Source organism: Rhinatrema bivittatum, chromosome 3 (genome assembly GCF_901001135.1).
Source record: "Rhinatrema bivittatum chromosome 3, aRhiBiv1.1, whole genome shotgun sequence".
Lineage (NCBI taxonomy): Eukaryota > Metazoa > Chordata > Amphibia > Gymnophiona > Rhinatrematidae > Rhinatrema > Rhinatrema bivittatum.
The window spans coordinates 288,989,179-289,010,457 of record NC_042617.1 but is presented as its reverse complement, the minus strand read 5'-3'; the positions used below and the strand labels follow the sequence as shown (position 1 = coordinate 289,010,457).

The following is a 21,279-nucleotide window of genomic DNA, read 5'->3' as shown; positions in this document are numbered from 1 at the left end:
AGTCACTGCTGGATTACAAAGGTTGTCAAAGCGATGGCAGAAAAACAGGACGGGCAGGACTGGTCTCGGCTTGCCTTACAGCCCCTTCCTACCAGTGAAGGCGAGAGAGCACTTACGGCCGGAGGACCCTGGGTTATACAGCTTCAGGGTTGGCGCGTAGCGGATTTTGATGACGAAAGTGGCCTGGTGACCATCAGTCTCAAGTTGAACTGCAAAACAAAAAGAGCAAAGAGGACTTGGTGGTAACCAATGCAGATCTCCGAGAGCACCGAGACGCTATGCAGGTCCTACAGTTTGCAGGCCAAGTGAACTGTGTACTTTGGCAGGTGAGAGTGTGATATTCACCCACTGAAACATGCCCACAAAGCTGTATGGTCAGATCTCTAAGTAGCGTCAGGAACTTTACCCAGTGCAAGCTCCAGGGAAGGAGACCAGTCCCAGGGTAGATGGCCAGTGCCACTGTCACCTAAGAAGCTCTCCATTGCTGTAGAACCATGTGGCTAGTGGATGCATGCGATGCTGGGTGAGCTTGGGCACATTAATCTCTGGCCCCATGCCCAATGGGCAGGCAGATTCAGTGATATCGTGTTTTTTTTATACACTAGATTTCCGTTATGGAAAGGGATGTTTAATATTGATGTTCCCCTTTCAAACACTTCAACGGGTGGAAGCCTTTTATTCTTGAGCAGCTGCACAGTGATATCCACTAAAAGCCGACGGTCAAGAAAACTGGCAACCTTGATGTGGCCTGCGTCACCACCCACCTGCGTCAGCGGTGTTGGGATGGAAAACCACGTTGGTATAGGTGATAAACTGTAACTGCTGATTCAGGTTGTCCAGGCGGGGGCTGGACAGGGAAAGCCTCATCTCCCCCTCACCCGTCACCTTCACGTTGTCAACCACTGCTGCCACGTTAAATGTTCCCATAGTGGCTGACAAATGAACCTAAGCAGATTGGGAAGGAAGAGCGTTATGGCGTTAGCTACCCATACAATATTTTAAATAGTACTCATCGGTCTTAACTTTACTTAGTTCCTCAGCGTTCTGATGTGGCACAGCCCTGTCACAGATAGTTTTACCAGCTTTCATCACATTGCCCCCTCCACCCGCCTTTTTTTTTCATTTTCCCCCCTAAAAGCATCAGAGAGAAAATTTCACTAGTTTCTGTGCATAAGTTCTTCGTTTAAAGCCCATGGTAAATATTTCAGCTAATATGCAAATTTTGACATATATTCACAAACTAAGAAACCCATTGCTTACCTAGAACCTCTCACCTCCAAAATTCCCTTCCTCCATCTCCTGGGACGAAAGGAAAATTGGTTCTTACCTGCTAATTTTCGTTCCTGTCGTACCACGGATCAGTCCAGACTGCTGGGTTTTGCCTCCCTTCCAGCAGATGGAGACAGAGAAAAAACTTGAAGAGCACCCCCTCTTAACCTGGTGTGCCACCTGCATCTCTTCAGAATAATCATTACCAAAGCAGAACATAATAACATAATATGGATCAAGCAAAGGACAAGAAGAAACCCAACCAAAGTAACCATAAACTTGAAAAAACTGAGCACAGGATAAGGAGACACCTGTGCCTACTTCAGAACTTGGAACAATCAGAGCAGACTCTCAAGAAACCTACTGATCATCCCCCAAATGGGAGGGCATCTGGACTGATCAGTGGTACTACAGGAATGAAAATTAGCAGGTAAGAACCAATTTTCCTTTCCCTGCACGTACCCAGATCAGTCCAGATTGCTGGGATGTACCAAAGTTTCCCCATCTAGGATGGGACCTTGAAAGTCCTGCTCGAATGATACTGCTTCCAAAACTGCTGATGTCCGGTCCCTGGATGTCCAAGCGGCAAATTTCTTGTGGCGAGACCAACTGGTACTCTGCCCAGGAAGCAGCCTGAGATCGAATCGAATGTACTTTCAAACCATTGGGTACAGGCCGATCCCAGCAAATGTAAGCGGAACAATAGCCTCTTTCAGCCAACGGGTTATGGTCACCTTTGATGCTTTGTGACTTTCTTAGCGCTGCTTCACAAACCAAACAGAGGATCTGATACCCGGAAGGCATTCATGACCTTTGACGCTTTGTGACCTTTCTTAGCGCTGCTTCACAAACCAAACAGAGGATCTGATACCTGGATCTGATACCCAGAAGGCATTCATGACCTCAAGATAATGCAACCCTTCTGACATTTTAGACATTTAGACCCTTCTGACATTTAGAACAACCCTTCTGACATTTAGATGCCTCTGCTGCCTAGCATGAGGCGCCTCCATCTCGACATTTGGAAAGACCAGGAGCTCCACAGACTGATTCAAGTGGAAGGTCGAGAAAACTTTTGGCAAAAAGGATGGAACCGTTCTGAGGGAGACTCCGGATTCGGAAATTTGCAAAGAGCTTGGAGCTCAGAAAACCTCCTAGCTGAGCAGATTGCCACCAAAAATACTGCCTTCAACGTGAGGTCCTTCAAGGTGGCCTTCTTAAGAGGTTCAAAAGGGGCAACACACAAGACCTTGAGGACTAAAGGCTCCAGGATGGACATACTGGACAGATTAGAGGATTCAAATGTTTTGCCCCCCCCCGGAGGAAACACACCACATCCGGATGTGCCTCTAGTGCCGCACCATGAACCTTGCCTCTAAGGCTTCCGGTGTAATTGCTCAGTAATCTTGCACAAAGAAATATATGGAAATCTGCAGACCTGCAAGAAAACAAGCTTCAAGAGGACAGAAGACAGACAGGGAAGGGCGTCTGGACTGATCCGTGGTACTACAGGAACGAAAATTAACAGGTAAGAACTAATTTTCCTTTCCTGTATGTACCCGGATCAGTCCAGACAGTGGGATGTACCAAAGCTTCCCTAAACTGGGTGGGACCGAGACAGTCCCGCTCGAAGCACTTGCCGCCCAAAGGAACCAAACACCGGAGCGGGTACATCCAGACGGTAGTGTCGAGCAAAAGTGTGCAGAGACGTCCAAGTGGCGGCCCTGCAAATCTCCTGCGGGGAGACAGATTGACTCTCCGCCCACGAAGTAGCCTGAGAATGCAGAGAATGGGCCTTCAGACCCTCAGGAAGTGGACGACCTTGACAAAGATACGCCTAGGAAATGGCTTCCTTCAACCACCGCGCAATCATGGTCTTAGAAGCCTGTTTACCACGGTTGGGACCACTCCAAAGGACGAAGAGATGGTCCGATACCCGGAAGTCATTGGTGACCTGGAGATAGCGAAGCAAGACTCGTTTTACATCTAGCCGATGAAGGTCGCCACCCACCGTACCCGCAATCTCCTCCGGAGAGAACGCTGGGAGTTCGACCGACTGGTTGACATGAAAAGCGGAGACAACCTTAGGCAAGAAGGAAGGAACCGTCCTGAGAGAAACCCCAGAATCTGAGAAACGCAAGAAGGGCTCCCGACAGGACAGCGCCTGAAGCTCGGAAATACGGCGAGCAGAGAAAATAGAGACCAAAAAGGCAGTCTTTAGAGTAAGATCCTTGAGCGTAGCGTGGCGAAGAGGCTCTAAGGAAGCCACACAGAGAGCACGAAGGACTAGGTTGAGACTCCACGACGGACACGTGGCCCGAGAGGGGGGGCGGAGGTGTCTAACGCCCCTCAGGAAACGAATCATGTCAGGGTGGGCTGCTAAGGCATGACCGTCCACCCGACCCAGGAGAGAGCCGAGCGCAGAGACTTGAACGCGTAGAGAACTGAAGGAGAGGCCCTTAGAGAGACCCTTCTGAAGAAAAGAAAGAATCAAAGGAATCGAGGTGGAGCGCGCAGGGACACCCGCCTCCGTACACACGGACTCCAAAACTTTCCAGATGCGCACATAGGCCAGAGAAGTCGACTGCTTCCGGTCTCACAGCAGGGTGGAGATGACCACCTCCCTATAACCTTTGCGCCTCAGGCGACGCCGTTCAAAAGCCAGGCCACAAGACAGAAGCGATCGGCCTGGTCGAAATATACAGGCCCCTGCCGGAGGAGACGAGGGAGATGACCGAGGCGCAGGGGCCCGTCCACTGCTAGATTGAGATCCGCGAACCACGGCCTTCGCGGCCACTCGGGAGCGAGAATCACCGGTCCCCGGTGGAGCTCGATTCTCCCGAAAACTTTCCCCACCAGTGGCCACAGGGGAAACACGTACAGAAGGACGTCGGCTGGCCAAGGTAGAGCCAGAGCATCCACGCCCTCTGCGCCATGCTCCCTCCAGCGGCTGAAGAACCGATTGGCCTTGGCATTGCGCAGAGTCGCCATGAGGTCGAGGTCAGAGCAATGGCCGCGTCCGAGAGCTCCCATTCTCCCGGATCAAGCGACTGCCGGCTGAGGAAGTCGGCTTGAACATTGTCTTTTCCGACGATGTGAGAAGCCGCAAGGCACTGTAGGTGACGCTCCACCCAAGCGAGGAGACGGCTGGCTTCTAAGGCTACCAGGGGACTGCGAGTGCCCCCTTGGCGATTGATGTAGGCAACTGTGGTGGAGTTGTCGGACAGGACTCGTACCGCCTTGCCGCGGATCAGGGGAAGGAACTCCTGAAACGCCAGGCGGACCGCCAAAGTTTCCAGTCGATTGATGTGCCAGCGCGACTGAGTCTGCGACCATGTTCCCTGGGTGGACTGAGAAAGGCAGACCGCACCCCAGCCCAACAGGCTGGCGTCCGTGGTCATTATCGTCCACTGTGGAGCTTGAAGAGGCATCCCTTGCAGAAGATGAGGAAGAGACAGCTACCACTGTAATTCGTCGGCAGTAGAATCCAAGAATGGAAGGACTACGTGGAACTGCTCCGACACTGGCTGCCAACGGGACAGCAAAGCTTTCTGTAATGGAAGCATATGAGCAAAAGCCAAGGGGACAAGGTCGATGGTAGAAGCCATGGATCCCAGGACTTGGAGATAATCCCAGGCTGTCGGGGAGGGTAGGGCAATCAAAATCTGGACCTGATCGATCAGCTTGAGGGCTCGCGCCCGAGGTAAGAAAACCTTGCCTACTCGGGTGTCGAAGTGGGCTCCCAGAAATTGCAACTCCTGGGAGGGCCGAAGCTTGCTCTTGGAAAAGTTCACTATCCACCCGAGAGAGGCAAGGAGCTCCAAGACGCGATCCACCACCCACCGGCAAGAGGTCTCCGACTTGGCCTTGATGAGCCAATCGTCCAGATAGGGATGGACGAGAATCGCCTCCCGGCGCAAGGCCGCCACTACTACTACCATGACCTTCGTGAAGGTGCGAGGAGTGGTCGCGAGGCCAAAGGGGAGAGCTCGAAACTGGAAGTTCTGGTTGAGAATGTGGAATCGGAGATACTTCTGATAGTCGCGGTGAATGGGAATATGAAAATAAGCTTCTGCGAGATCGAGGGAAGCAAGGAACTCTCCGGGGCGGACCGCCGCAATGACCGCCCGCAGGGTTTCCATGCAGAAGTGGGGGATCTTGAGAGCCCGATTGACCCTCTTGAGGTCCAATATTGGGCAGAAGGACCCGTCCTTTTTGGGCACGGTGAAGTAAATAGAATACTGGCCAGCGCCAATTTCCCTTTCCGGGACTGGGACCACCACTGTCAGATCCAGAAGCTTGGAGAGTCTGGACCACCGCGTCCCTCTTGGCCCGGCCGCAAGGCGAGAAAAGAAAGAGATCTGGAAGTTCCCTGACGAAGTCGAAAGCGTACCTGTCTCTGATAATGTCGAGGACCCACTGATCCGACGTGATCTTGACCCATTCCTCGAAGAACAGGGAGAGGCATCCGCTGAGGTAAGGAACCGAGGAATGGGTCGGTTGAAATTCATTGCGTGGCAGGTTTAGTGGCGGCACGCACGGGCTGGCCCTCGCGAAAGGGCCGTCTGCCACAAAAGGACTGCGACCAGGACTGCGCACGAGAAGACCCCCTCGCAGAACCGCCCCGCCCCAGAGAAGCGAAGCGACGCTGGCCCCTGAAGCGAGAGCGAGAGGCCGCGAAGGATCGGGAAGACTTAGGGCGGTCCTCTGGGAGCTTATGGACCTTGTTGTCAGCCAAGGAGTCCATAAGCTTCTCAAGATCCTCGCCAAAGAGCATCTTACCTTTGAAGGGCAGCGTGCCCAGCCGAGTCTTCGAGGACTGATCAGCCGACCAGTGGCATAGCCAAAGGAGCCTCCGGGCCGCCACTGCCGAAACCATCGCCTTCGCCTGGACACGGACCAGATCGTAGAGGGCGTCCGATACGTAAGCGGTGACTGCCTCCAGACGTTCGGCTTGTTCTGCCTCACCTGGCGGAAGCGCCCGGGCGCAGAGTAACTGTTGGACCCACTGGAGGCCCGCTCACATCATGAGACTGCTACAGCAAGATGCCCGGACCCCAAGGGCCAGAACGTCGAAGATGCGCTTCAGGTAAGCCTCCAGCTTATGATCTTGTGAATCCTTCAAGGCTGTGGAACCTTCCACCGGAATCGTGGTGTGCTTGGCCACTGCAGAAACATAAGAATCCACCGATGGATATCGCAACAGCTGCAAGCCCTCCTCCGGGAGGGGATAGAGCTTATCCATCGCACGCCCCACCCGAAGCGCACCCTCAGGAGCCTCCCATTCCCGCAGGATAAGGAGCTTATGGGGTGGAAGGGAAAGGCCGAGGCCGGAGCCCGGAGCCCTCCCAGAACCGGGTTCATATCCTTAGGGAGCGAGGCCATGAGATTATCCACGGAGGGACTCTCCAGACCCAGCTCCTGCAAAACAAAAGGGAGGAGGGGCTCTAATTCCTCCTTACGAAAAAGACGGAGGGCTCTAGGGTCATCCCCCTCTTGGGGGGGGGGGGGCATCCGCCGAATCCGAGGAAGCAGCGGGATCCGAGGACACGGGAGATACCGGGGGGGGGGGGCACCCCCGGGACCACCCGCACCCGAACTGGTCCCTGGGGCTCCGCGGCCGGGCCAGTGGTCAACGGCGCTGAGCGAGGGATTTTTGGCGGGGGGGGGCAAGGGGGGGGCTTTCGTCCAGCTCATTCAGGCTAGCTAGATAAGATTTGTGCATGAGGAGGACGAAATCCGCTGAAAAAGGGACCCTGGATTTGGCGGGGGGGGGGGGGGGCGAGGGAAGGTCAGGACACCCCTCCTGGGCACCCGCGGGGGCCAAATCGGGGGTTAAATCAAAAAAATCTGGCCCCCCAGCCCCAGGGAGCACTGAAATCGGCCCCGATGAAAAATCCAAGATGGTGGCCGTTCCCGGGCTCTGCCGACCCGGGAAATACCTAGCCATGTCGGGAGGAGTGGAGCCCCGGGCTAAATTTGCTTGTCCTGCCGAGGAGGGACCTTCCCCACCCAGCAGGCAAGCAGTGCAGAGGCCCTGCCGCGAAAAATGCGAAGAAGGCAGCTCACAAGAAAGGCAGGCTGCCAGCCGGGACATAGCTAAGCCGCGGCTGAAGAAAAAAAAGCTGAAAAAAATGCTTGATTGACAAACCTGCTGCCTTCTGCTTCTCTGGCTGCTGGTTCTAGCCCTACTCTGACCAGAAAAAAATAAAAAAGCTGGTCAACTGCTGCAAATAAGTTAGAGGTAGGTGAGTACCTGCAACTTATGGAAAGTTTGAAACTTTTAAACTCCTTTTTTTTTTTTTTTACTGAGCGCAGCAGCGGGTTAAAAACCCTTTCGGCAGCCAGAGGGGCAACGAGGCCCAGAGAGCATCGGTCCCCACACCTGGAAGCGTCCACGGTCTCAGGACTATGCAGGGAACCCCCTCCTGCAAAAGGGGCAAAGCCCCCCTGAGCCGGGCAAGAGCTGGGAGACGGACGTCTCCCACACAAAAACAGTAAAAGCATTAAAAGAAGGCAAAATTTCCTTCATAGATTTTTTAGTTTTTCCTTTGTTTGTAAAACAAGTGGGAATCAAAGAACTACTTGCTTGAGCCGAAAAAGAAAGAAGAAGAGGCTGACTAGCCTACAGCAGAGAACCGAAGGGGAGATGCTGCACCTGCTGGAGACAGACAAATACTGAAGGGGTAGAGGATAGGCTCTGTCCTGATATAGGGCATCCTTCAAGTTTTAGTCTGTCTCCACCTGCTGGAAAGGAGGCTCCACCCACTGTCTGGACTGATCCGCGTACGTACAGGAATCCACCTTCTCCCTGGGAAACTTGTTCCACCTTAGTCCCCCCCTATTAGAATTTAAACCCAGTACCTATCTTACCCCTAGTGTAGACAGAGCATACCCGATCTTCAAGCTCTGTCTACACTCCCAAACACCTTTATTTATTTTAAGAACCCTGTCAAGCTAGTCTTCAGTCCTCCAGCTACATAAATCCAGTTTCTAGAGTGCAATCTATCCTCAAAGATCATATTGTCACAAATTCTTGTTATTCTGTGAACTTTGTCCACAGTCTCCACATGCTTTGCAATCATTCCACCTTTGGCTATTTTAACTCCACCAGTTTTTATTTTTTTCTCCAGGGTGTGTAACATGAGCTGAATGAAATGTGTCCCCTCAGGCAAGCAACTTATCTCAAAACAAATAATTGCTTACAGATGTATCTGTGTTTGATACTATTATCTATTTCACGGTTGTATTTTGGTTACCTGGCCTTAAACTTTGCCTAGTAAGGGATAGGCATGATTTAAAGAAATAAATATATCAGTCCACAATCATTATATATATTATTCTGCTACTCACCCTGTACCCTTTCTGCCCAGCATCTTCAAGTCGTAAGCCTGGAAAACAGAAAAAAAGATAATTAAATAGCACTAACACATTAGAGAACTGAAATGGATATCCCTGATTGACTCAGTCTGTGGTGTAGCCAATGGAAAATGTAAAAGCTCAGCTACAAAGATTTAAAATGACTTCTGAAGAAAACCAACTAATCACTCAGCACTCAAACAATAACAACTCTACCTATGAAAAGGCAACACTGCAAGTATTACACCAGGCCCTAAAACACCAACACACCTCCTATTAAGAAAACAGAAGAAGTGATGTTGCTATAGATCTTTACATAGAAACCACACACCAGCAAAATACCTCACCTAGGTCATGCATGCCAAACACAAACGGACCCTCACCAAATACAGAATAGAGAGATCATAAAGTATAAATAGAAGCGTGCAGACAAAAACTGAACTGGAAACCACAACCAGTCAGACTCTGTATGCAGTACAACAATGGAAAAAATGAAAACATTACCATTCCTCATAAAACATCAAAAAATATAAAACATCAATAATAACAGTAAAACCATACTGTAACGGAGTGATCCCCCAGAGGGAGAGGACTCTGAGGGCAGGACCCTGCTGGGGCAGGGAGAGGCCTGAGGGTGGGAGCAGCTGGGGAGCATAAGAGTGTAAGCCCAGCTGGCTTCAGGAGGCCCTGCATCTCCAGGAGAGGAAGCTCTGAAAACTGCATTAGAAAAGGCTGGAGCCCATGTGGCTTTGTGCCTCCAGCCTGGGAAACACTGCTTGGTTCCCCACACATACTAACAAAAAGAAAAAATATTTTAAAAACAGGTGACAAATAGAACATCCAATAAATAACAACTCATAAATTTTTTTTTTTTTTAGATTTCCCAACCACCAATAAAATATTTCAAACCAGCAGCCCTCCCCCATGCACTCTTCTTCCTAAGTTGTATTTATTTATTTATTTATTTAATTTCTTTTCCTATACCGATGCTCAAGACTAGGTCTTATCGTACCGGTTTACAATGTAAAAAAAAAAAAAAAAAAAAACAGGGAGCATAAAAAAAGTTGTACTGGCAAATTAGGTGCTGCTTTGCTGGCGGGGAAGGGGGAGGAACGCTCCATTCTTCTTTTTGCCAGTGGGGTGTGGGAACCACCACCAGTACGTTATCAAATGATGCTGCCGGTGGGTTGGGAGCCCCATCGCCATGTCAGCAAACTATGCCACCCTCTTCCTGCCAGTGGGGGTGGGAACGCCACCGGCATCTCATCTACCCGTGTTGCTGCACAGGACCTTTATTTGGTGTTTGGCAGGAAAATGAGGCAGTCACTGCAGGGCACTTTCTACCACTCCAAAACGTTTGCCACCTGAGGTCACCTGCCTAATGATAGAACCACTCCTGACTGAAGTCAAATATGGCCATTTCCCAGGAGCTCAATGAGAACTGCAGAAAGGAGCAGCATAAAAGCAGGGTTACTGACAAGCTCCATTCAATTCATAAAAGGCAGGCTGAGTCAGTCCTGGTTTTGACCCATTGCATATATGGCCTTCTATTACCTTTCTTAGAGATACTGGAATTAGAAGTAAGGTTGCCACCTGGCTCCATGTCATAAAGAATAGGCTAATCCAATCCTAGCTTTATCCTTCTGCATGCAGGGATGTCATGACTCAGCGTGTGTGAACCCTTGGGGCCACTAATCAGATTCACGCTGCCTAACCAGCACACAGCACTGCTGAGGCTCGAATCGGTGGGAAGAGACTGGCCCAAAATGTCAGCCAGGCAGGAACGGGCAGGGATTAGTGAAGGCAGAATTTGTTGTGGCTCCTGGCTGCAGCAGGCCGCAGCCAGTCACTCCTACCTGCTCTACCGCCAGCCTCCGACGCGGCGCGCTCCACGGCAAGCTGACCATGGCCTTCCTCATGGCCGCGAACACCGTCCTCCGTCCAGCGGGGGTTTCCCTAGGTGCGCGCGGGGGCTCCTCCCTTTAAAGGAGCCGCGGCAGGAAACCTCAGCCCGGCCCCGGGAGATGACATCACAAACCCCACAGCAGTCTGCAGTCCTTTGCCTTTGCAACAGGTCGTCTCCTCGGAGTGCTAGTTGCTGTTCCTGACATCTTTGTTCCTGTTCCTGCCTTGATCCTGTTCCTGGTTCCGTTCCTGCTTCTGCTCCAGTCCTTGTGTTCCTGAGTCCTGTTCTGGCGTTCCAGTTCCTGCTTTCCTGCCCGTGCCTTCGTTCCAGCCTTCGGTCTTCTCCTTGATCTTCAGTTCCTGTGACCCTGTCCTCGGCTTGATCTCCTGGTTTGACCTCGGCTTGTCTCCTTGCCTCTGCTTGCCTGCTGCCCGTCTCGACCCTTGGCCTGGTACTTCGCTCTTGCCTCTCTGCTGCCTGCCCTGGATCTTCGCTTTGGATTCTGTTCCGCACCTTCGCTGCCAGCCCAGACCCAGACGTCTGACCCTGTCTTCATCTTCAGCTCCATCATCTTCCATGAGGCACCCGCACCTATGTCCTGCCGGCCCCGGCACCCAAGGGCTCAACCTGCGGGGGACGAGGGCTGGTATAGCTGAAGGTCCAGCCAGGTTGTCCTCACCAGCTCCACCTACCAGAGACAAGATCCATTGGGGGCAATCCCTCAGTGGTTACATCACCACTCTCTCTGGTCCAAGGGTCCACAACCATAACAGGATTCAGGACTAACAGCCATACCTGAGAACGCTCTGGATTTGGGCCGGAGACTCTGGAAATCTAACGAATTGCCGGGTCTCCGGGCCAACACCCTAAAACTCTGGATGACCTGCTGCAGAAGGCTGGAAGAAAAAGGGTAGAGGAAGGAGAAGAGTCAGCACCCATGCCTCAGGAAGGCGATGTGAAGAGCGAGATGAGCAGGAGCGTTGCCCTCCCCTGTGAGAAACAAGAAACTGCAGACGCAGGAGGAGGAGCAACCGTGTCGGGCTGCGCGCCAAAAACAAAACAGAGTGGCCCAACATTGCAAGAGGAGAAGGAAGTGGAGTGCATGTTCTGCGGGCTTGGGTTAAGAGGAGGCTCCTGTGGCTAATGAGAATCGAGGTGAGAAGACAGAAAGAGTGCATATGTGTGTGGAAGAGGGAGCGAAGTGAATGAGTGTGTATGTGTGTGTAAGTGTATGCATTTATGGGCATGTGTGGAAAAGGGAGAGGAGAGTGTGCATGTATATGTATGGAAGAGGAAGAGAAGTGAGTGTGTGTTTGGAAAACAGGAGTCAGGGCATATATATGTGTGAAAGGAGAGAAGTGAGTGTGCATGTATGTGTGTGGAAGAGAGTGAATGTGTGCGTGTGAAAAAGGGAGAGGAGTGAGTGCATGTGTGTCTGAGTGCACGTATATGTGTGGAAGAAAGAGAGAAGTGAGTGTGCATATGTGTGCGGACAAGGGAGAGAAGTGAGTGTGTGAGAATTAAGATGTATGTGTGTGAGTGAACATGTAAGTATGCTACTGTGTGAGAGAGGAAGTTTGTGTGCACACTGCTATCACCCCCCCCCCCCCCCGCGACAATCTCAGGGTGAAAGGAAATAATCAAATGTTCCCAGGTATGCTAATAGCAGGCAGAGAGGGGTCAGGGACAAGGCCGGAATACCACAGATAAATTGGACCACTGAGGCAGCAGCAAGGCAAGGCAGCAACACCAGGAACCACAATAGCACAAGATCAAGGATCAGGACCTCTTGCTCAGGCACTCACCAAGGCAACTGAGCCTCCTTTTCTTTCAGCATAGCAGTGATGTCAGCACCTATGCCACAGAAAGTCCTGGAGGCTGGGCCTATGAAACCAGTGAGTACTGCGAGTCCTTAGTCTAGGCCACAGGATGTAGCCCTGAAGGCAAGACGTCGGGAACCACTCCGGGTCATCACTGGGGAAGACATGGCATGCTGGACGCAGAGCCACAAGGTACAGGGTGCTGACCGGGGTATAGCAACCCTGGGGTCGGAAGCATGTTACTAGGGACTTGTAGTTCTCATTTTCTTAAGTAAAAATGGGACAATCAGAACCTCAAGTCTCTGCATGTAATGGGATAAAGCCGGACTGGATTAGCATGTTCCTAATGGCATGGAGCCAGATTTACCTAGAAGTCCATAGATGCTATGAGGTAAAGTTAGAACTGGTGCAGCCTGTTCTTAATCATGCAGAGCTTGCTTAGAGCTCTCCTCTGACTCAGGCCCACCCAACTGGCTGAACTGGTCCCGGTTTTGCCCCTTTACATCTACAGACTTGCAGTTTTCACTCAAGAAATCAGATCTACAACTCCACAGACGCAATGGGACAAAAGTAGAACTGGATCAGGTTGTCAGAACTGATCTTGGCACAGCGTCTGCCCTCAGTCTGCCGGCGAGGAATTTCAAACGTCGCCACCATGACGCCACAGTAATACTGAGTAAGGCAAAGGGCAGCAGCACACGCATCTCTCACCTGGCACCAGTATGGTCTGCAGTGGCCGAACTTCTACCCCTTGCACTGGGTACTCCAGGGGAGAATTTGCTTTGGCAATGATGAGCTTGTCTGCCAGAGACTGAGTCCTGCAGGGCACAGAGAGAGCACACAGTATAAAAGAAAATCCCTGCCAAAGCCATGAAAGCAGCATGCCAGAAAGATCCCTCAGAATATTAACCTGCCTGCTTTTTTTTTTTGGCTTGTCTTATGCCCTCTTTTGGTCTTGTCTTATTCTTCTATCTCTTTTCTTTTTTGTATATATTTAGTCCTTATACTTGCATACAATTTTTTTTTTGGGGGGGAGGAAAGGGAGTGTTCGCCTTTTTCTTCCTCCCCAGCAGAGCTTCTGAGACTCTCATTTCCTGAGTAAACCTATTTGTGCTATATTCATGCTTCACATATTAATGGCTCAAGTGGGCAACATTTTCTGACAATTTATTCCCAGGCCTTCACATTAACAAGCACAAAAAGATGCCAGATTTATATCATGCCAAATGACGGTGAGAAATAATGTGACCTCTGTGCTAATCTATTACATCTGCACAATACAATTTGCTTTCACACTGTAAATTTGTAAAACCTGCACAAAGGTTTTTGAATGAAGGAATAAAATGAAGCAAAACAGCACTGAACCCCAATCTGTCAGCATTAAGACGAGAGCTAAGATCTGACAGCCAATCAAAACTTGTGCTAAGACACAACTCAAAATTTTACAATTTCTTTTAGCATTGAAAAAATAATTGGGGTATTTCTTAGTGTCGAGACAGATGAATTCAGAACCAGTGGTTTATGCACCTCTACCAGCAGATGGAGACGGAGCAAAGTTGACGTAACAATATATATACTCCTGCAGTGACATTAGCCAGCCAGTATTTTCCATCTCCAGCAGATGGTGGGCGTGCATCTGATTCAAGTGAAAATCTGAGACCACTTTAGGCCAGAAGGAAGGAACAGTACGCATCTGTATCGCCCCTGTGTTATGCTCCGCGGCTGCAGACGGCTGCGACCTCTGTTGCTCACCTCTTTTTTTACTCTTTGGCTCCATTGGGCGAACTCGCAGCCTCTGCCAGCTACCGCCGGTCTTCCAGCCTCCGTTCCCGGGCCCACCTGAGCACCATGGACACTGCCAACCGCCATCTTACCCTCGGGGTTCCCTAGGCGCGCGCATGCGCTCCCCGACCTGCTTTAACCATTTCATGGCGGGAACCTCGGGGGCGTCCCCTTTAGATGACATCACTCAGCTCCAATATTTAAGCTCACTTGCCCAGACAGCCGATGACTTAGCAACTAATTCATCTTGCTGAATCTACCTACTCTCGCTAGAGTGCTTGTTCCGGTTCCTGCTTCCGTGGTGTGAGACAACCAGGTACCCGCTCCTTGGGGCCCTTCTTCGTCTCTTGGCTATCCGCTCCTCGGAGGGCCTTTGACCTGGACTCCTGCCTGCCTCGCTTTCCGAGGCTTTCTACAGAACTACGTCCTTGTCTCCTGTCACTGTGAGTAACCACACTGTGGACCAAGACTGTGATATCTTCATTGGGATCCTCTCCAGTGTATCCATACAGTGGATACTGTGTGGACCCATGCCATGATAACACCAGAGGAACCCTCGCCGATGTACCCCGCTATGTGGACCACTACCATGACCTCCCACCGAGGAACCCTCTAGTGTACCATCTCTACTGACCCCGTGTAACTTCAGTGACTGTAACTATCACTCGGCATCCCATGCTCCTCGGGTAGTACTGCATCTTTTGCCTGACTCCTGTCCTCGGAGTTGAATCTGATGCCAGCATCTGTGCTGTTGCCCCGTGACCCGCCTCCAGGGATCACCCTCTCTTTCTCCTTTCTACCTCTGCTGTATAACATCTCGCAGCTGAGACTCCGCCTCCCGACGGTGAGGCTCAGTGGGGTTCCTCCCCTGGGCGGTACCACCTCTCACCTCGGCCAAAGGGCTCACATACTTACAAATCCTAAAAGATTGCCAAGTCCATAGACCCGGCACAGATTTTGGCCTGGCCCAGCGAATTTCAAACCAGCAGAAAGCTTTGGAGAGTTTGACTAATTCCATAAATATTTTAAATAACTGGCTGGACACTGCCTCGACATCTACCAAGCTGAGCCCAGCTCCACAGATGCCTCCGTTTCGGCCACCAGTGCCCCTGCCGGCATTCCTTGTTTTTCAGGTGATCCCTTGTCTTGAGGGGCTTCTTGAATCAGTGCAAAATGCCCTTTTCCTTACAACCTGCATACTTTCCTGACATGGCTACCAAAACAACATACATTCTATCCCTTCTGGAAGGACGAGCATTGGCCTGGGCGTCACCCCTGTGGGAGCGAGTGGACCTGATCCTCCAGGATCTACTGGGCTTCCTCGCCCTCTTTGATGATCCCGCTCGAAAGGCTATCACCGGTTCCACACTACTGCACCTGCATCAAAGTTCCAGATCCCTCACCGACTACATCATCGAGTTTAGGACCCTTGCGTCTGAGCTGCAGTGGGATTTGAGCTGCCTGACTGCGATATTCCTCGAGGGCCTGAGTCCGCACATCAAAGATGAGCTAGCAGCTCGAGAACTTCCTGACACCTTGGATGCTCTCGTGGACCTCGCAGGCCGCATTGACCACCATCTTCATGAATGCTTGCATGAGACCAGAGGACCCATGAGGTTGACTACTGGTACTCCCCGCATCCACCCAGCACCTTCTACGAAGACTGCTGCTCCGCAAGATACTGATGAAGAGGAACCGATGCAGATGGGTCGCAGCCACTTATCCTCGAAGGAAAAGCGTCGCCGCCTACGTTCAGGCCTATGTATGTATTGTGGTCAGCCCGGACATGCGGTACCTGCTTGCCCACTCTGTTCGGGAAACTCCCAGGCGTAGATTCTGCCGGAGGAATTCTCCTAGGCCTGACATCAGCCTCTCCTCCATTAATGTTACCTGTTTCCATTAACTCAGGTACCCTGGAATTTCACACCCTGGCCTTAGTGGATTCCGGGGCTGGTGGTAACTTTTTTCTCCGACAGCTGGTGGAGCATCTCCGGATCCCCACAGTCTGCACACCCACGCCATTGTTGCTCTCCTCTATCCACGGTGAGCCGTTACCTGGTGAAGCTACCTGTTCCATAGTCCCCATCCAACTTCATACCGGATCCATGCACATGGAGACCATCTCTTTTCTGGTTCTGGACAAAGCCATCCATCCAGTGGTTCTTGGACTACCGTGGTTGAAACTTCACACTCCGCAATTTGACTGGAACACATTACACCTATCCCAATGGGGCAGCTCTTGTCATAAGGATTGCTTGGAAGTCGTGTCACCCATGCCTTGCTTAACTACCACAATGTCTCTCCCAGGACTCCCGCTGCAGTACTCTGCTTACACCAATGTATTTTCGAAGAAAGCTGTGGACACCTTACCACCTCATCACTCTTTTGATTGTGCAATAAATTTGCTTCCGAACTCAGAACCTCCTCGCGAAAGGGTGTACCCACTTTTGCTAACAGAAACTAAGGCCATGTCAGACCACATACAAGAGAATCTAGCAAAAGGCTTCATTCGGCCTTCCAAGTCTCCCGCTGGAGCGGAATTCTTTTTCGTGGGGAAAAAGGACAGTTCCCTCCGGCCGTGTATAGATTACCGCGGCTTAAACAAAATTACCCAGAAAAACCAATACCCCTTGCCACTAATCTCTGAACTGTTTGATAGGCTCCAGGGGGCCAAAATATTTTCCAAATTGGACCTGAGGGGGGCCTACAATCTGGTCCGGATATGCCAGAGCGACAAATGGAAAACCGCTTTTAACACCCGTGACAGCCATTTCTAATACCTGGTAATGCCCTTCGGTCTTTGTAACGCCCCAGCGGTGTTCCAGAATATGATGAATGAGGTATTCAGAGACATGCTCTACCAGTGCGTCATAGTCTATCTAGATGACATCCTGGTATTCTCACGAGACCTCCAGAATCATCGCCGAGATGTCTGTAACGTCCTTCAGCGCCTAAGGGACAATCGCTTATATGCCAAGCTAGAGAAATGTTCCTTCGAACAAAAGACTGTTCCTTTTCTCGGTTACGTGGTCTCGAGTCAGGGGTTCCAGATGGACCCCCAAAAGATCAAGCACATCCAGGATTGGCCCCAACCAACGGGCCTCAAGGTGCTCCGTAGATTCCTGGGATTTACTAATTATTACCGGTCATTCATTCCACACTGACTACCCCTCTCACAGCCATGACCCGCAAGGGAGCCAATTCCTCGCAGTGGTCACCCGAGGCCATGTTGGCTTTTCAAAAACTTAAGGACGCATTCCTTAGAGAACCGTGCTTATGCCACCCGGATCCCTGACGACTTTTCATTGTCGAAGTTGTCGCATCCGACGTCGGAGTTCATGCGGTCCTGAGACAGCATTCTGCCAATCACACCTTGCATCCTTGCTCATTTTTCTCTCGCCGCTTCTCATCTGCAGAGCACAATTATGGAATCAGGGACAAAGAATTATTGGCAATTAAGCTCGCCTTTGAAGAGTGGCGTCCCTGGCTCGAAGGGGCTCAGCACCAGGTCACGGTATATACTGACCACAAGAACCTTGAGTACCTGATTCATGCACAATGCATTAATCACTGGCAGGCCTATTGGTCTCTCTCTTTTTTACTCTGTTCAATTTCTTGCTATGGTACCGGACAGCCAACAAGAACACTCGAGCCGACGCTCTTTCCTGGTCCTTTACCACTGAGGATGTCCTGGATGTTCCGCGTCACATCATCAATCCAGACAAAGTTCTCTCCGCCACGTTCACCATACCACCTGGGAAGACGGTGGTTCCCTGTCCACTTCATAGAAAGATCCTTCAATGGGCACATGATTCCCTGCTAGTGGGCCACCCAGGTCAAGCCAGAACCCTTTCCTCACTTCAGAGGTTCTACTGGTGGCCATGAAGAAGGATGCTCAAGTGTATGTGGAGTCGTGGCCCACCTATGCCCGTCAGAAGCCGCCGACGGGTCTCTTGCAGCCACTTCCCGCGCCCAGTGAACCGTGGACACACATCGCCATTGATTTCATAGTGGATCTTCCTCCTTCTAGCGGCAGTAACACCATTTGGATCACAGTGGACCAGTTTTCAAAAATGGCTCGCTTTGTGGCTCTACCTGGCCTCCCTTCAGCACAGGAACTGGTGAGACTGTTCATCCATAAAGGATGTAAGCCCGCGCGCACCTTTTTAAAATCTACCCCAATGCTTATGTGGGGTCTCTGAAGGCTGATCTCGTAGTCAGGTTTTCAGGCTCTTTGTATGTTGGAAATCCCCAGTTTTTACTTTGCATATGGAAGACAGAGAAGACATTCCTGAGAACACCTTCCACCTTCCTAGTGGGATTCAGTATATTCTGTGTCATACAGCAGCTCTGCTTCTCTTAGAGAACCTGGAAGCCCAAATCCCGCAGTTCAGAGAGTGTAAAACCAGGACTGACTCAGCCTGCCCCTGATGGCCTGGAGCCCCACCCCACCCCACCTCCCATCATCCCTTCTTACCGTAATCTGTGGTTTTGGTATTCCTGTTCCCGCAAGAGAGTGAGTTCTGCCAAATCAGAGGAGGCAATGTCCTCTGAAAGCTGGATGACGTATGAATCGCCTAAGAGCTGTGTCTGCAGCGGGAAGCTCAGACTCGACTCCAACTCACAGCTGCAGGAATTCTTTGGGAGTAACCTGGGTTTATTGAATACAAGATGACAGAAAGAAAAGCTCTTTATACCTGTTTTATAAAGCAGTATTTCTTAGTGACTTTACAGCACTGTTAAGGCAATAGCAGTTTAATCATTAATGATCCAGTTTTGCCCAGGACTGAATAGCCAGTAAAAACTTTTTTTTTTTTAAATTATGGTTTCTCTCTCAAGACGTATTCAAAAGATCGCAGAAACAGAATGCGATGGCAGATAAGGCCCATACGCCTGGTAGTTGGGTTATTTCCTTCACAGTGTGGACAGGAATAAATGGGTAGACCAGATGGCTCAGTTGGCTATTTTTTTTTCTGTCGCCATCTACCATGTTACAGTGAAGTACATGACATAACAATCAGATTAACATAGTAAATGACGGCCGATAAAAAAACAAAATGGCCCATCTAAATCAAGAAGCTGAGAGTTGTCCACTTTGGGTAGATGTACCTACAAATTCCCATATGCAACCCAACACAAAACACTTCTCTCCCGGCAGGTCTTATCTGACCTCTCAACCCTTTTCCTACTGCTGCCCTGCATATCCATCCCAAGCGTACACAAAATCCACGAGTGATGGTCTCCACCACCTCTGCTGATAGACCATTTCAGGCCTTGTCATGATTCTTAAGCCAACACCCAGGCCCCCTTCTAGGTCTTATCAACTAATCCCCACAGCCACCAGCATTAGTGAGGGTGTTGTAAAAAAATTCAGCCTCCCTCCTCCATGCTCACTGAAGTTTGGGTTTTAACCATGATCCCTCCTTGCAGATCACCCCAGTCTTCTTGGAGGCCTGATGCTGTTGTAGCACTACTGTTTAGGCTTGTAATTGCTGCTCTGTGCATGTTATCCTAATGCTTTCTTGGAGGCCCGATGCTGCTGTTTTGGGTTTTAACTGCAGCTCTCTGCAGGTTACCCCCAATTGCTTCCTCATCATCCTCTTTGCCACTAGGGATCCTCCGTGCTTAACCCACACTTTTTTGAATTCTGTTACTGTTTTCATCTTAACCATCACCTCCAGGAGTCTCTTCTATGCCTACCCCACCCTTACATGAAGAAATATTTTCAGATGTTGCTCCAGAGTCTACCTTCCTGAAGCCTCTTATTGTGACCTTTTGTTCTACGCCAGTGATGGGGAACTCCACAAACATGCCAGGTTTTCAGGATATCTACAATGAATATGCATGAGAAAGATTTGTATGCACTGCCTCCATTGTATGCAAATCTATCCCAAGCATATTCCTTGTGGATATCCTGAAAACCTGGCCTGTTTGTGGCACTCGAGGACTAGAGTTTGCCATCCCTGTTCTAAACCGTGATTTAAACCTTTGCATCATATAACCCCACCTCGTCTGTCCTTTCTCATATTTAGATCCCTAAGCCTCATGTCAGACAGCATCTGTTGCATATCCTTTACCATTTTGGTAGACTCTCTCTGGATGGTCACTGGGGAAGAATGGCACTCCAGAAAAGGGATGATCAGTGGCACCCTTCCCCTCATGGCCGGCTGTGCTGCTCCAGCCCCCACGCTGCAACAGGCTGGGCCACTGCTGGCGGGCCTAAGGAGTCTGCACACACATTGAGGGAGAAATACGAATGGGGGCAGCTGGTGCACAGTTTGCCCTGCTTTACTGTGTTGCTGGTGTCCCCTTGCCTTGACGCCCCAGGCAGACACCCATCAACCTCCTCCATATGTAGCAACCATGTTATCTGAACCACCTCCAACCTGTCTATATCCTTCCATTGGTATGACCTCTACAACCGGGCACGGTATTTCAGCAAAGGTCCCACCAACAACCCTATATAGGGGCAATAAAATGTATTTATTTTATTTTAAAAAAATTATTTCTAACCTGCACCCTCCAAGGTTCGGGGGGCAGCAAACAATAGTTACATATAATAAAATACAATCAATCAAGACCAATCCATACGAACAGCAATAACTAAAATAAATCCAAAACGCTTAGACAAACTTAAAATTTTTTTTTAAATGATTTAGTCCCATTCTGTCTATAAAGACTGAGACTTGCAATTACATATAAGGACAATCAAGAGGCAAGTTTTTTTAAATCATCCAGGAACATAAAGGTTTTTAATTCTTTCCTGAATTCTTTCGGGCTCTCAGTGATGCGCAGGTGGGAGGATAAAGGGACCAGCAATGGAAAAGCCCTTTCTCTGGCATATTGTAGAGCCAGGCTTATTTATTTCTGCTGGTTTTGCTTCTCCCTTTGCCCCCAAGCATTCCTCTGGCTCTAGACACAGTGTCGTTCAGAAACACCACCTGGAGTCTTCACATTTGCTCTGTCTGTCTTCCTGACTCCTAATAGCAGGATTGACAGGTAGGGTTACCACATGACTCCATGACAGCCAGTCCCAAATCCCTCCCCCCTCCCCCACATTCACCCCTCTCCTCTGCATCTTTGGACTTACGGTCAGTATCAGATTTAGGATTTTTTTTCACCCCTAGGCACTGTTGGTGCTGT

General features: G+C 50.4%; 1 protein-coding gene across 6 annotated transcripts in view; it reads right to left on the bottom strand.

Annotated features, from left to right (window-relative positions):
* Positions 1-21,279, bottom strand: part of B4GALNT1 (beta-1,4-N-acetyl-galactosaminyltransferase 1) — a 183,328-nt gene that overhangs the window by 32,535 nt on the left and 129,514 nt on the right. For all 6 annotated transcript variants that reach the window (XM_029594918.1, XM_029594914.1, XM_029594917.1 and 3 more), the window contains 5 exons: positions 18,614-18,787; positions 13,066-13,172; positions 8,623-8,660; positions 765-945; positions 117-209 (listed from right to left, as the gene is read on the bottom strand). In XM_029594918.1, coding sequence (XP_029450778.1) covers positions 117-209; positions 765-945; positions 8,623-8,660; positions 13,066-13,172; positions 18,614-18,787 — 593 coding nt within the window. The remainder of the gene's footprint in view (positions 1-116; positions 210-764; positions 946-8,622; positions 8,661-13,065; positions 13,173-18,613; positions 18,788-21,279) is intronic.